This window comes from Zingiber officinale, chromosome 8B (assembly GCF_018446385.1).
Source record: "Zingiber officinale cultivar Zhangliang chromosome 8B, Zo_v1.1, whole genome shotgun sequence".
Classification (NCBI taxonomy): Eukaryota; Viridiplantae; Streptophyta; class Magnoliopsida; order Zingiberales; family Zingiberaceae; genus Zingiber; species Zingiber officinale.
Window position 1 is genome coordinate 49,559,587 of NC_056001.1, and position 16,800 is coordinate 49,576,386.

At 42.0% G+C, this 16,800-nt stretch overlaps 1 protein-coding gene across 3 annotated transcripts; it reads left to right on the forward strand.

Annotated features, from left to right (window-relative positions):
* Positions 1 to 701: 701 nt before the first annotated feature.
* Positions 702 to 7,686, forward strand: LOC122015294. Of its 3 annotated transcripts, none has more exons than XM_042572104.1 (9): positions 702 to 823; positions 925 to 1,348; positions 1,422 to 1,648; positions 3,294 to 3,449; positions 3,537 to 3,603; positions 3,678 to 3,755; positions 3,864 to 3,985; positions 6,253 to 6,329; positions 6,611 to 7,686. In XM_042572104.1, the coding sequence occupies exons 3-9, from the start codon at positions 1,458 to 1,460 to the stop codon at positions 7,435 to 7,437; spliced, it is 1,518 nt and encodes a 505-aa protein (XP_042428038.1). In that variant the 5' UTR covers positions 702 to 823; positions 925 to 1,348; positions 1,422 to 1,457; the 3' UTR covers positions 7,438 to 7,686. The 3 variants fall into 3 exon arrangements, with proteins under 3 accessions (XP_042428038.1, XP_042428039.1, XP_042428041.1); XM_042572105.1 differs by having other exon boundaries at positions 1,425 to 1,648; XM_042572107.1 differs by having other exon boundaries at positions 808 to 823; positions 939 to 1,348.
* The last annotated feature ends 9,114 nt before the right edge of the window (positions 7,687 to 16,800 follow it).

A 16,800-nucleotide genomic window follows, 5' to 3' on the forward strand; every position in this document is an offset into this window, starting at 1 on the left:
ACAAGTTCTATCTTGGAATCAATTGTAGATCTCTTAATGAGTTTCAATTTGATAAATTATGTGCCACATGGTTTAAATTGAGTCAAAAGTTATGATCTCTTAAAATTTATAATTTAACATTCACATTATAGCAGTTATGGTTTCGTAGCTGTTACAACTAAACTGTCATGTAGTTGTATCAATTATGATTTCGTAGCTAGTTCAATGTAAATGTTAAATCCTAAATTTTGAGGACAAAACTTTTGACTATAGTTGAACTACGTGACGTATAATATATTAAATTGTACCTTATTCAGAGAGATCTACAACTAGTTATGGGGTATAACTCGTAACGGCCATACTTCAGACTAAAAAAATATTATTTAAATCTTTATCGGAGGCTTCAAATCATTTGTCTTAAATTTTTTTTCTTCATGTTATAGCAGTTACAAAACTGTAATTGCTATAATTGTATAGCAACTATGGAATCATAGTTGTTACAACTATATGAGAACTTAGTTGTAATAGTTATTAATTTGCAGTTGCTACAACATATCGATTTAAGAAAAAATATAAGAGAGATAATAATATAAATAAATTGTTATTGTATAAGAGAGGTAGTTGAGTTATTATGCATTGGGAAGCCCTTTTTTACTTTTACTGAATATTTATTCTATTTTCATAATGTATTATTAAAATTTCGAAATGTTTCCTCAGCTCTTGATGGGGTGGTTGTTATTGGTATTATTCATGACATGCAGTGGTTGGTCTTGGCGATTGGCCGAGCGATTGGGATGAGCGTAATCATTTTGGTTAGAATCAAATATCATGGGATAACCATGAGGTACCTTCCCTAGAGATCATCTATAATTTTCTGATTTAACTTTCTATATATAATCAATCGCGTGGAGCACTTAAAATCAACGTATAATTAAATTAGTACAGTTGGTTTACGCAAGGATATCGCCGTCGATAGATTTCCTGGAGATGTGGAATGCCCCTGTCTCATCCCCTTTGCATGGCCGAAGCTTCATAATTTACCTTCTGACAGTTGGGGCCGGCCTGCCGGGCCAAGGTGACGGTTTTGCCTTCGCTGCGAATGATGTAACCCTCACAAGTGTCGACTAGGGTTGGGTGAGCAAACCGCGAAGAGCCCAAGCAAGTTGACGAACGCGGAGGCTTCGATTGGTGATCGACGGACACTGGCAGACTGGGCCAAGCACGTCGACGCTCGAGGAGGCTCCTACGGACCACCGACGAGGAGCTCCACACTTGGGAAGAGGAGACCGAGAGCGATGCAACGATCTTCGTGATTGGGAGAAGGCAACCGTAACAGATCGGCTCGACGATATTTAGGGCTTTATTAAAGGTAAAGTGTGGAAATATGAATATGAGGTTTTTGTTACATTTATGAATGCTTGAATAATAAAGTTGGGTGGTAGAAGAGTGGGCGGGCGAGCGAGTTAGGAGCCTCTGCGATGCCGCCGCGAAGGCGAAACCGAGCCCGTCGCCGGCCGATCACGCCGTCCGCACGGGCAGTTGAAACAGAAGCGGATGCGGCTGCCGGTGAACTCCTCCTGGACATCCACGAAATGTTTTCCCACTACAACACTCTCTACTTCGACGATTCCCTCAGCTGCTGCGCCGTGTCTTGGTCCTCCTCCACTCGGTATTCGACAAACTCCTCTCCTCATCGTTTGCGACGCTGACTTTAGTTATTCTAATCTCTTTACGCTTGCTTCCGGTAAAAGAAAACTTTTTGTGGTCTTTTAACACTAGGGTTTATGATTGTCACTGCCAACTAGAATCGCTTGCCTCTCCCCGTTGTTTGATAGTGCTCCCGGCACTGCTTGTTCCGCTTAGCTTCGTTGCACAATTGATTTGGCCTTTTGTTTTATTCAAAGTCTTGTTTGTTTGGGACTTATGCAGTATAATTGCTTATGCTGTCTCGTTTCTGTTGTGTTTTTGATTTTTTTCTTCTTCTCTTTTTCCTACGTTATTTATTTATTTTGGATCAATTTTCTTCTTTGATTCTCTGTTTGTTTAGTGTTGCTTCTAGTATGAACCAAAAAATGAGTGATGAAATTCATTAAGCAGATGTAAGGACACTTACATTTAGGACTCCGGCATGAACTGGTGACATTGTGACCTTAAAGTCAGATTTGTGATGGAGACATGAATGCTCTGTATAACTAAAGCTCCTTATTTTGGCATGAATTTATTATGTAACACGTTTTAGTTTTTTTTTTTTTTAACTAATTTACATGTGTCTCCCCTAGACTACCCTACCTTGGCAGGATCTTTATGCATTGATATATACATAAAGCCCTTTAGAACTTATTTTCAAATTAGTTGTACTTGCTTGCCAATGTGAAGGTGTTGGGGAGACCTAAAGCTTTGTTGGATAAAATAAATTAAGCTATGTCTACTATTAGCTTGATTGGTTTTGCTCTAGCTGTAGACAAAGGTGGGAGGATATCCATGATAGTTGCTGCAATTCAGTATTCCCAAATGTGACAAGCAGGAAGACATTCAAGGGTTATCTACATTAACTGCCTTATGCAAGAAGCACAAATTACAAGCATAAGCAATGCCACATGGAAGAGATAAGAAGATATAAATGCAAAAAAAGTCTAAAGGGTGGAAAAGTTGAAGAATATTTGTCAAAAATTTCTTGGTCAAAAATATTTACAATATATGTGATTTGGAGTTTCCAAGGCTTTGGAATAAGAGATTTCTGTATATGAGCAAAATAGGCAACTAGCATCATAGAAATAAGTCAATAACATAGAAATATTTGGTGTAGCTAACTCAACTGAAATCCATTGTTTGAGAAATAAAAGGAAAATCCTCAGATGTTTCAATTCATTATCCACCTTTCTCATTATTCATATTATCATCGAGGGAAGTCAAGGGGTAAAATTTTTTCTTTTCACAACTTTCAGAAACTTTATCTACAAGGGAAGTATCATAATGCTTCATGGTTACATGCCAAGTATCTACCTAAGGGCATTGAATGCTGTGGGAATACTAGGCGTCACACTAGGCAAGCTCCTTGATTACATTTCCACAAGTAGTTGGACATTAATTGTCAGTTTGCTGTTTTTGTTGTCGCTTCAAATTCTCTAGTTTAGTGTTCTTTTCATACTAGACATCATTTTTTTTCTTATTGTTCCTTCAGGCATTCCATGATTATATTTATTTTAACACCAGGCAGTGGTTTTTGCTATACATTTATTAACTGGAATTTATTTCTTAGGTTCAATAGATAAGATTGTTGAACAACTTTCTAATCTTTTGACTGATAAATGCAGCTATATCGGCTACTGTGAGTACTATAGTGGGGGCTGTGAGATATGCTTGTCTGAACCATTTTTAAGTACCCAATCTATGTGTGATCTTAAGAATGCTCTACTGCATGAGATGATACACGCATTCCTGTGGATCAAATACAATAATGGAGATCACAGGCAACACATTAGACTATCCCATGTTTAAATGCTAGTTCTAAATATAGGAACTTACATCATGTGCCTAATTTGCATATATCTATACAGTGATCACGGTTCAAGTTTCCAAGCTACAATGAACTCCATAAATTCCAGTTCGGTTATGGATCCTCAGGTTTGTTAGCTGTATTATTTTAGATATTGGTGTGGTTTTGTTAAAATCATTTTTCATCCCTCTACCTACTTCAGAGACCAGCAGCGGGCTATAGCATCATGTTTGATCATGATCTACAAGAGCATCAGGATGTTAAAGCTCGTCAAATGAATGTAAACTAATCTTCTGTACTTTTTGTCGAATCAAACTTCTTTTTGAAATTTGAACTCTAGATTCAGTGAACTTCATAGTTAGATAGATGTTGTCATTTTCTCTTGCAGTGTGAACTTGGCAGAAATGTAATCACATCAAACAGGAACAGAACTTTAGTCAGCGACTCCTCTAAGAACTTGTTGCCAAATCAATCTCTTGACAGCTCATTCATATCTTGGTACTGGAACAGGTAGTATAATTACAGATGACTTTGCATGCATTTTGAGTCCATTAACTGAGTAATGATGCTTATTTTAGGACATCTTTAACTGTATTTCAAATGATGAATAATACCTCAAAAGATGCAGAACCAGAAATTTGAAGATTAGTGTTTGATTTTATTGAAAATATACGTGTTAATGATATAGATAGACTGATTCTCGCTTATTAATAATGTATTAGTTAAACCCTGATTTTCTATATTTGACTACTGGCCTGTATCTTTATGTGAAATACTTGGCAGCATATTCAAGAGCCACTCTCGAGTCACAAATTTACTGCTGGTAGACCGGAAACTCATTCTTTTTTTCTTACAGATATTTAGTAACCTTCTTTCTTTTATGATATCATTTTGAAGGCCAAGTGAATTTCTGTGTTTATTTATCGTTATACATTGGTACTCAATTTGTATTAATAGATTTACTTAGGGTGGTAAGCTAGCAAGATCTGTTATGATTACATTTGCCACATCATTCCATATATTGAATGACATATTAAAAAAAAAAAGACTCTTAGGTCAAGGTTTGCATATCAAACATTGGTTAAAATTTCTCTTGCAGGCCCACTTGAAGAAAAGAGTGCAAGATGTTGTATTGAGTGATTTGATTTGAAATCAATGAAGTTCTATATATGTGACCCACTTATAAAATCCTTCAATTTTTGGACGATGATACTCAATTAACTATGGTATTTATCTATGAAGCAATAGATAGAGATAAAAAGTAAATTAAATTAAAGGCATTGAGGTTTGATATTGATGTATTTGGGAGATCAATAATACACGTGGGGATTTATAGCATTATATGCCTCTAAATGCAGTAATATATTATTTTGGGCTTAGGTATGATTTTATTTTTTTAGTTTTACTTTCTCATTTATTCTATCATTATAATCCATGATTCTTGTAATATTATGTGATTCAAACAGGGCTAAGGAAAAAAAATCCATTCTTTTATTTTTTTATAAGTTGCTTGATCATTTCACTTTAATTTTCTTATCTATATTTTATATCATACCATGTCACTAATTATAAACTAGCTATGAATTTTCTTGCAATTTAGATTTATGATTAAATTATTAATTTTATATTTTGTACATTTAATTTTATTGGTTCCAATGTGAAATATGAAATGCTTCATTGCCTCTATAACTTATGTGTATAATTATAACATTTTTTATGATCGTAAACTTATTTTGTTTATCTATATATATATATATATTAGTCATGTTTAATTTTATTTATTTCTCCTTTCTATTTTAATATTATTTTAATGTCGATCGTATAGGCTCCTTCATAGGTGCCTGTCTACTGCTTAGGCACTAGGCAATGGGCCGATTTCCTATTGCCTACATTGTGTTCTTATATTTCAAGATGTGAATCTAACTATATAAGCATATGCTAGCTTTTTTACTCTCATTGCCCCAAAATAATTTGGGAATATTTTGTATTTTCATCACATCCAGGGTTGTTTGATGAGTCACTTCTAGGTTTGCCTTCTAGCTCACCCTTTACATTTGAGGTAGCAGGTTGGTAATGCTCTGTTGTATTTACAGATGTTCATCGGTCAAAATATTCTGATCACACTAATATATCTTAAAGGAATCATCATTTTGATTCAACTGTCTACTATTTACAACTTATCATGTTTCAGGGTACAAAATCCTGAGCCTCTGCACTTTTGATTAAACAGAGTCAACTAGCTTTATCTATCGTGCTTTTGCTCAAATAGTGTCCTAGCTACTTTTATTCCTTGTTAAATTTAATAATTTTTTATAAAAAATTTAAATTCCTTTTGTTATTAGTGACCTTTGATTGTTTGTTTTTTAATTTGAACTTATCAATAAAATTCTTGTTTTCTATGATGAAAGGAGAAGAGAGAAACAAATTCTTAACAGCAAAAATCAGTTCCATTGAGTTTCTTCTAATATGCATCGATCTAGTTTAGTCAAAAAGGTGAAGATAATGGTGGTATTCAAGAACCATGAGTACTAGTATAAATTTGTAAATTTTTGGGCAATTATGTTAGTCACTTCAAATTGTTGTACCGTCTGCAGCCAAACCAACTAGGTATTGCAATTATGTTAAATTTTATGTTTGTAATATGTGCATCTTATCAGATATTTTTGGAAAGGGCTAGTTATGCAAAATTGCTTATAGCCAGTTGCTGAAATTTTCTTTCAATTAGTAACATTTCCTCCTATAATTAGTTAAAAAGCTTTGTTCTCTTGATTTTGCAGCCATAAGGAATTGCATTCTGGGATCTCCATCTCACCAGAACCCCCTGAATCTAATTGCGAAAAAATCAACTCAAATGGTGAGCATCTGTTGTATACTTTTCTAGTGGTTTTGCATTTTCTTGGCTTTGGGATATAAAACTTGTATATTATTGCTCATAATTTTATTACTACTTTGAATTCTGCCATTGGTATTTCTAGAGGGATATTTAATGGTAATCTGGATGCTACCATGCTAATATTGAACTAATTTCACAATAAATGCTAGCATTTCCTTTAATTTTTCCTTGCATCTAATAAAATTTTGTAAAAAATAATTCGCAAATCAATTTTCCTATGAACATTCTATTTAATATTTCAGCTGAAGAAAAGTGTGCCAAGACGGAGGACATGAAAAAACGATTGCCCTCTCGGGTTGGAGCTCGCAGACAGAAATTGCATGACAAAGGACAGAAAGCCACACATACTGAAGAAAAAAATAGTTTAAAAAAGTATTTCAAATCTTCAGGTGAAGTAGCTCATGCTTCTCTAGATACATCTTTCGATAGGGGTGAATCTCAGGTGCAAAGCAAATTTGGAGAGCTGGAAAACGTTGAATCTCAAATGGGGGCCAAAAAAGTCCCGAAACGTCGAAGAACATCAAATTACAGGAAGCATGTTTCTACTCCCTCGAAAAGAAGAAAACAGGGAACCTCTGAAAATGGATGCACAGTTAGGATTCCATCATTAGGCTATTATGAAATTGAGGGAGATGATGACGCAGAACCTCTGTTAAATAAAAGGTCAGAAAGGAGGAAAAAGGAGAAATTACTGGATAGTCTTTTGCATCGAAGTGCACAAGCTGCAGCAACTGATGGGAAGAGTCTAGCTCTGATAGGTGCCAGTGGAAATGGTGGAGGTCAAGATGTTGATAGTTCTGTAATTTACACGGAGGGTTGCCATAACATGACACCCTATGAACTTGTGAAGGATGCTCATGAAGCACGCCCTTGTCTCTTTCAAATAGAGAATATTGAAATAGACACTGAACCATCTATGAAGGATGTTTTGTTGCTCTGCCCTGCAGATGATCAAATTGTGGAGTCAGGAGCTTTTGAAGATGAATCTAGCGTGAGGGTGCAGAATGGTCTACGCAAGAGTATGACTCCACAAAATTCACTAGATCTTGTGTATATCTCAGATGACTAAAGGCCATGCTCCTTTTGCCAGGCTCTGTTTTGTTTTTTGATTTCCTCCGAGGCATACTAACCCCAGTAGGCAAGCTTAGTTGAAGCAACTTTTGGGCATTTGTTATGTTATTAGCTTTTTGTTCACCCCAAAGCGGATATAGGGAATCAAACTACAATCTTGAAGTATATAGTTAAATTGTTACTAACTTAGCTTTCATGTGCGCAATGATAGAATTACAAATCACTGATGCATTTCTTGAATTTTCAAGCTTTGTCATAGTATAAATTGTCATGCAACAAATATCGAGTTTTCTCACCCTGCCTTCTTATCATATTCAAAATGTTAACTATATGCTTCAAGTGAAACATCAACGGTGGTGGCAAGTCTTCTGCACACAGGTTCAGGGATCCTGATTTTAAAGAAATTTTAATCATATTAAAGAGATTTTAATTAAATTTAAATAATTTTAATTAAGTTGATAAATTTACCCAAGGGTGCAATTTGGAAAGTTTTCAAATCACGTATTATATTTTGGAAATGACCAAAGGTGTATTAATTTGAATGGTTTTTTTTGTTCTATCCTTCTGTCAATTGTAAAATCCAAGCCACATTTAAAAAATTAAATAGAAAAATTATTTCTATAATTTGAAAATTAAATATAAAATTTATTTTTATAATTTGAATATATACAACGTCAATATCTCTCTCTCTCCGTGAAAAGTAAATCTCTTTCTTCCTTTCTCTCACGTGTCAATTTATACAACTTAGATTTTTTTTTTTTAAATACTAACTACTAAAATTAGAATAAAGTTTTGACATCAAATCTACTTTTTCAAAACTCTATTTTTTCATATAGTTGTAAACTCATAGAAATTCAAATAATATATGTTCATTAGTAGATTTCAGTTAAAATTTACTGATCGATCTAGAGAGATTCGATTATACTCATTCTAAGTCCTGTGAGTTTATGAAGTGCCAAAGAGTTCAAATATGTCATCCTATACTATTTTCGGACTTTCCTAATAATGACAAAGAGAAAAAGATCTTTAGCTAGAATGCTTAGTTACGTTAGACATGCTTTGAGAGGAGACCAAGTTGGATTTGATATAGGGATTCTAGCTAAAAGTTATTATAATACTGGAGCACCTCTAAGGACCCTGAAATAAGTAATAGAGGGCACCTTTGGACTTTTTACGACCTTAGAAATTTACAGGATCTAAAATGGATACAATCTGAGTTCTTTAGGTCGATAAGTGGATTTTAATTGAAACTCACTGATAGATCTAAACTATTTGGATTTCTACAAATATGCACCCATCTAATATGGTTGAGTGAGAGGAAGGTAGATATTATATCAAACTTTGGTTCCGATCAAGGAATACTATGGGCTTGATGTGGGGAGACTAGGCCCAACTTGGTTCTAGTATGCTCTTAGAAACCAAGACCACGCTGGGCCTAATATAAGCAAACCATGACCTAGTTGGACTTGTCTCCCCACACCAAACCCACAATGTTCCTTGATCAAAGCTAATATTTGGCATCATATCTACTTTCCTCTCACTCAACCTTATTGGATGGGTGCTAGTTTGTAGAAATCTAAATAATTTAAGTTCATTAGTGAATTTCGGTCAAAACTCATTCATCGATCTAGAAAGCTCAGATTACATCTATTTTAGGTCATGTGGATTTCTAAAATCGTAAAAAATCCAAAGGTGTCATCCATTTCTTATTTCGAGCTCTCCAAAGGTGCTTTAGTATTATACTAACTTTTAATTACAATGTTTTAATCAGGTGTCTTGGAGATCATGACCCGTTAGGTCTGATCTCCTAGAGACCAAGACCATGTTGGGCATAATCTGATAGCAGACCAAGACCCCCATGCCAAGCCCAATTTGGTCTTGGTATGCTCTCAGATCAAGTCCAACGTGGTACAAATTTCTAGGAGATCAAGCCCAAGCATTCTAGCTGAAGACTTTTTTTCTCATTTGCACTATTAGGGAAGCTCAAAATAGTAAAGGAGGGTATATTACTATATTTGGACTTCTAGCTACTTTAGAAACTCACATGTCTTGGAATGAGTATAATTGAGACTCTCTAGGTCGATCGTAGATTTTGATTAAAATCCACCGATGAACTTAGACTATTTATTTTGATTAATATTAAAGTAATTATGATTAATACAATAATAATGAAAACCAAATTTAAAATATTAAAAACACTATATATATAGTATGTTATGTCGCACCCCTTACATCATCTTGTGAGTATCTAATATAATTTTTTTGCTTAAAATTTATTTTAGACTTAATACTATATACCCTAACTCCTGAACCTTAAATCCTAAAGTCAAAATCCTAAATGGCTAAATCTGAAACAAAAAAAATGCTAACTGATATGTCGTGGACCTTATTCCTCACACCTTGTACACATCTTTTTTTTTTTTTTTTGTATTTAATACTATAATCCAACCCCTAAACCCTAAAGGTAAAACTCTAAATGACATACCCTCAAGCTAAAAAACGAATGCGTGGTGGGCAAGTTTTTTTTTTTTTTTTTAAGTTTTGGGTTTAGCCATTTAGGCTTGGCTTTAAAGTTTAGGGGTTGAGTTATAATATTAAGTCTAAAAAAAGTAAAACAAAAAAAAATATGTTAGGTGCTCATGGGGTATGCGATGTAAGGGGTGCAGAATAGCATTATATAAATAGGTATCTGGAAATGATTTAGGAACCCCGATTTGGACTCACTCGCGGTGCCCGAATCACTTCCGAGGGCCCCAATTCAGTCAGTTGTACAATAGCATCGCGGAAGTGAGGTGTGCAGCAGCATCGCGCAGTCTGTGCTTGAGTGGTCGATGTTGGAGCAATCAGTATGACCATATGTTTTGATATTTGGGCAAATGTTTAAGTTAGATTATTATTGTATTTGATATGCGCTTGTGAGTGTGTAGGTGCAAAGGAGAAGTCTAAGGAGTTTTGGCGGTGTAAGTCCAAGTTTGATTTTGGCAACATAAGTCTAAGTATTCTTGGCAAGGCTGAAGTCTCGGAGCGAGAAGCTCTTGGCAAGGTTAAAGTCCCGGAGTGAGGAGCTTCTTGGCAATGGAAGACCTGACAACAAAGGACAAAGTCGAAGGAAACTCTTAAAGGCAAAGCTTGAAGGATGGGGAAGCATCTGAGGGGCGCAAGGCTGATGGAGGAGGCTAGAAGGCTGTTAGAGCGTATACTAAAAGCCTAGTGATCCGGCGGTAAGAACAAGGGACCCCCATTCTGGGGAGGCAAGGCCACGAGGAAGTCAAAGGATCAGGTGGTCGATAGAAGAAGGATGGGCCGACCGGAGAAGGACGGGCCGACCGTCCGGCCGGTCGACCGGTGACTAACAGATGACAAAAGGCGCCCCGGCAGGAGTCGGGGTTCCGGCGCTCATGGAATAGGATTGTAAGGCCGAGAGGATGACACGTTCGGCCGAAGACATAAGGTGGCATACTGCTAACGGTCTCCACAGAGCACCTTACCGGAAATCTCCCAAGTAGACCACGCTATGTGACCGGTCGGACGCAAGGCGTGTGCTGGCCGGCCGGACGCCCGGCAGGGAGTAAGTGGAAAAGGACATCTGACAGCGGGCATGCTCTATAATCTGGCTATACTCCAAATCTTACGACAGAAGGATCCGCTGTCCCATCAGAGACGTGCTCAAACTGTAGCAGTATGGTGTCAGGTAAGCTCCTCTGACAAGCCCACACTACGGTATGGGAAAGGACACGTGTACACCTCGGTATGTGTGCACTCGCTCCTCCACAGCCCTATATAAAGGCCCTCACCCTTCGCCGGAGGTATGCATTCTACGATTCTTGGAGCCACTTTCTTGTTGAGCTTTGCCTGACTTGAGCGTCGGAGGGTCGTCGCTGGGAACCCCTTCCCGGCCCGACTTCTGTGCAGGTTCACCGAAGGTCCGGGCGGATAGTCAACAGATCTACGTCAGCCGCTTGGAGAGCGCCACGTGCCCAACGTCCGTTGATTCAACTTTCGGACAGGATCAATTTGGCGCCGTCTATGGGAACGCTCCTGCATTCGATCGGAAACAATGGACGAGGCTGGACGACAGCATTCGGTGATGCTCTCCACGGAGGAGCTCGACGCTCTGATCGAGGCAAGAGCGGTTAAGGTTGTGGAGCAACAGAAACAGAAGGCGCAAGCCGAGCGGATGGAGCAACAAGCAACATCAGAGTCAGGAGGCCGAGCGGAAGCCGAGTTTCGACCGGAGAACATCTCACCAAGGGGCCGAGATAACGATCCGATCGGCATTCAAGGGGAAAGAGGATGGCCGAGCGAACCACCTCCAGCCGTACCGAGCTGGGCGAAAGGTGCACCGATGTAATTTATTTTATGTATGTCTTGGTCGCCTGTGTCCTTTTAATGCAGGAGGCAAAATGATAAAACACATTTTGGAATTATTGGCCGAACGGCCGACTACACGAAGACCACGTGCCGGTCAGACTGTGTTGAAATTAGCCTTGAAGGCCGTTGAGCTCCGACGTTAAAAATCGAGAGACGAGCCGGCGTCTATAAACCCGCCGAGCGGAAGACCGTCGAGCTCCGACGTTAAAAATCGAGAGACGAGCCGGCGTCTATAAACCCGCCGAGCGGAAGACCGTCGAGCTCCGACGTTAAATATCGAGAGACGAGCCGGCGTCTATAAACCCTCCGAGCGGAAGGCCGTCGAGCTCCGACGTTAAATATCGAGAGACGAGCCGGCGTCTATAAACCCGCCGAGCGGAAGACCGTCGAGCTCCGACGTTAAATATCGAGAGACGAGCCGGCGTCTATAACCCTCCGAGCGGAAGACCGTCGAGCTCCGACGTTAAATATCGAGAGACGAGCCGGCGTCTATAAACCCTCCGAGCGGAAGACCGTCGAGCTCCGACGTTAAAAATCGAGAGACGAGCCGGCGTCTATAAACCCGCCGAGCGGAAGACCATCGAGCTCCGACGTTAAAAATCGAGAGACGAGCCGGCGTCTATAAACCCTCCGAGCGGAAGACCGTCGAGCTCCGACGTTAAATATCGAGGGACGAGCCGGCGTCTATAAACCCTCCGAGCGGAAGGCCGTCGAGCTCCGACGTTAAATATCAAGAGACGAGCCGGCGTCTATAAACCCGCCGAGCGGAAGACCGTCGAGCTCCAACGTTAAAAATCGAGAGACGAGCCGGCGTCTATAACCTGCCGAGTGGAAGACCGTCGAGTTCTGACGTTAAATATCGAGAGACGAGCTGGCGTCTATAAACCCGCCGAGCGGAAGACCGTCGAGCTCCGACGTTAAATATCGAGAGACGAGCTGGCGTTTATAAACCCTCCGAGCGGAAGGCCGTCGAGCTCCGACGTTAAATATCGAGAGACGAGCCGGCGTCTATAAACCCGCCGAGCGGAAGACCGTCGAGCTCCGACGTTAAATATCGAGAGACGAGCCGGCGTCTATAAACCCTCCTAGCGGAAGGTCGTCGAGCTCCGACGTTAAATATCGAGAGACGAGCCGGCGTCTATAAACCCGCCGAGTGGAAGACCGTCGAGCTCCGACGTTAAAAATCGAGAGACGAGCCGGCGTCTATAAACCCGCCGAGCGGAAGACCGTCGAGCTCTAACGTTAAAAATCGAGAGACGAGCCGGCGTCTATAAACCCTCCGAGCGGAAGACCGTCGAGCTCTAACGTTAAAAATCGAGAGACGAGCCGGCGTCTATAAACCCTCCGAGCGGAAGACCGTCGAGCTCCGACGTTAAAAATCGAGAGACGAGCTGGCGTCTATAAACCCTCCGAGCGGATGAGAACGATAAGGACTGTCAAGTGTCCAAGGGACTCTGCTTGCAAAGGGTCAATGTTGTTCGATCGCCTCTACGTTCCGCTCGGCCCAGTACCCAAAGGCACTTCATCAATATCCATTGAATAACCTCTTCTGTGGAAGCAGAATATAACATGTTCGAGCGAAAATGTTACGCGAGATACTTTGTACAAATCCCTTTCGAGAGCAAGAGATGTGACAAAAGGCGAGCGGACAACACACATATAAACTTCTATTCAAGACACTATATCAAAGGGACTAAGCAAGCAAAAAGATTTATCATTAAGGAAATTAAAGCCGAATGGCCGAAGTACAAAAGGGGAAGTTTCTAGGCCGAGCGGCCGAATTACATATTAACTTCCTACTCTAGATAGTCGTAGAGATCCTTCGGTATATTGTCAAGAAGCGCCACCTGATCGGCAGCCGGGATGACGTGGGACTCGGGAAGTTGCCCCTTGGACTTCAAGTAGGTAATGGTGGCGGTCATAGCCAGGTCGAAAGCAGTGTACATCCGCTCGCAAACTTTTTCTGAAAATTCGGGTGAGCGGATGTAAGTCTGTCTCAGAGCAGCAACCCGGCTCGGCTCGGCCCCTTGGTATTCTTTGAAGGCCAATTAAGAAGCAGCGAGGGATTCCTATAGAGTTTTCAGCTCATCCTTATTCTTGATTGCGTCGGCCGCGCGGCCCGCCTTCTCTTGGTCGAGCTGCTCCATCAGCTCTTTGACCTTCTGCTCCAATCCCCGAGCCTCAACATTCTTTTTCTCCAGATCGGAGATGGCCGTGTTTTTCCGAGTAGTGGCCAGGGTTATCTTTGTGTCAAGTGACTTGACTTGTCGCTCGGACTCGGCCAAGGCATGGGCCTGATCGGCCGTCTTCTTCTGTTCGCCCGCCAATAAATTTTGAGTCTTTTTGAGCTCCTTCTGCAGCTCAGAGTACTTTGGGCCGTGAGAACCGGACGGACCGCCTGCCGCTTTCAGTTGCCTTAACTCCTCGTCCACCATCGCCAAGCGGTTGGAGACTGCTATCTCCTCCACCCATCTCTGATGCAAAAGGAAGGAGAAGTTGTTAATGGCCGATCGGAAAAAATGCATGCAGAACTTCTAAAAAAAAAAATGAACTTACCCCCGTGGCCTCCTGTATGTGGCTATTGGCCAAGTTGCGGAGGGGGATCATCGCGATGCGCGCCCGAGCGTCGGCCCACATCTCGGCTAGGGACCCTTTCAAGGTAATGGTGTGCTCGGGCGCGGTTGGTCGGTCGGCCTCTGGCAGCAGCTCTTCAGTCGGGAGATGAAGAGTGACTCGTACTGTGCGGGCATGACCGGGGGTCGTCTGACCGGAGGTTGGAAGAGGATCAGAAGTCGGCGCCGAAAATTGAGAATGAATGGTCGAACGCTGGACTGGTTGACGAGCGGGCGGAAGGGTGCTGACCGGAATAGCCTCAATGGGGGCTGCCGGCTCATCCCATTCAGAAGGCATTCGGTCGGACGAAATGGCCTCGACCTCTGGAGCCTTGCCTCTAGCAGTAGCAGTGATCCGCTCGGATGGTTGGACTGCGGAGGTAGCCGATCGTAGGGGAGTCTCCACTCGGCGCCTCTTTTGTCGAGGTTGCTCCTCCTCCCGAGCGGAACCTTCCTCTAGGACAATTAGTCCTCCGCTGGGGGTGGCTCCGCTTGCCACGTTCTGTTGAGAAGCTTGAGCGGCCGACTCTTCCTGAGTCCCGCTTTCCCCTTCGTGCGAGCCGACCGGCTGGATGCCGAGCGTTTCCATCTCTTTTGCTGCCGCGGCTTCGAGCGCCGCCGCCTTTTTCTTCAAAATGCCGGCCATTACCGACTCTATGACGATGTCCACTGCAAAGGAAAGAAGAGAAATTAGTTAGCAATCAAAGTATATGCCCAAGTTAAATTCTTACCGAAGCTGCTCGGAAGGGGAGTCCGCATGGGACTCAGGCCGAAGATATACATCACTCATTCGTGAAGAAGCTTATTAATGTCAAGCTGCAGACCGGCTAACATATTTGCAGCATGAAGGTAGTCCGGTCGGGTCTTGAACTTCTTCAGCTCAGGAGTGTAGGGCAGGTCGACCTGCCGCTTGGTCCCGAAATTGGCCTGATCGGGCATACGAATATAGAAAAAATACTCCTTCCAGTGTTTATTGGAAGAAGGAAGTTTATTAAAGAAGACTAAGACGGGCCGAGCTTGGAACATGAAGGTGCCCGGCTTGGACTGCTTGGGGTAATAGAAATACTTAAAGACCTCCGGTTGGAGGGGAATGTTGTGGATTTTGAACAAAATGACAATGCCACAGAGAAGGCGAAAGGTGTTGGGTACTAGACTGCCGAGCGGAACACCAAAAAATTTACAAACATCTATAATGAAGGGATGTATAGGGAAACGCAGACCGGCAGTAAATTGGTCACGGAAGACACAGAAAGCTCCGCGCGGCGGCCTGTGTGGCCGAGCGGAAGGACCGGCTAAAAGAAGTTCAAAATCACCGGGGATTTCAAAATTATCGGTCAGAATATCAAAGTCACGCTGATCGAATCGTGACTGCATGGTGGTATACCAAGGGCCGAGGGACTGGTCTTTATGGTGAGAAGAACTAGCCATGGTCCGATCGGAAGAAATCGAAAAGGCAAAAAGGCAGAAGAAAGACGACAACAAGTTAAAAGAGTACCCTGGGAGCGAAAACTGGGGAAAGAAATGCGGAGAAAGCACAAGGAGCAGAAAGAAAAGGGCAGAACCTTACAAGAAAAAGGGGGACCGAAGGAGGAACACCGGGGATCGCCGGAAGCAGAAGAATACGACCGCCTGAACTTTGGAGCGCGAGGAATAACCGGAGGCACGCGAGAGAAGAAGTGAAATGACGGAGGAGGAAGAGAAGTTTTTATAATGCGGGGGCCGGGCGGCCTCCACCGTTGGATCCAGGTCACGGGAATCAAAGCGCGCATCGCACCGTCCATTCCGAACCGCCTCGATCCCATCAAAGCACCACGCCGCCGCCGTACGATGACGACAGTGTGCCACGTGGCATTCAGCCATTCGAGGCATTTAATGAGCGCATGCTCAGCCTTAATGTCGAGGATTGACGCAGGTTATGAGAAGATCCGAGGAATGTTGCTGTTGACTAACCTTACGGCCATCCCCGCGGAAAACCGAGCGGAGGATAATTGCACGAAAGCGCCGCCCGGCTAGATTTGCAGTCCAGCCAATCGGACTAAGTGCCTCCTTCGACTAGACTTGAAGGGGAGGCAAGTGATCCGGCGGTAAGAACAAGGGACCCCCGTTCTGGGGAGGCAAGGCCACGAGGAAGTCAAAGGATCAGGTGGTCGATAGAAGAAGGATGGGCCGACCGGAGAAGGACGGGCCGACCGTCCGGCCGGCCGACCGGTGACTAACAGATAACAAAAGGTGCCCCGACAGGAGTCGGGGTTCCGGCGCTCATGGAATAGGATTGTAAGGCCGAGCGGATGACACGTTCGGCCGAAGACATAAGGTGACATACTGCTAACGGTCTCCACAGAGCACCTTACCGGAAATCTCCCAAGTAGACCACGCTA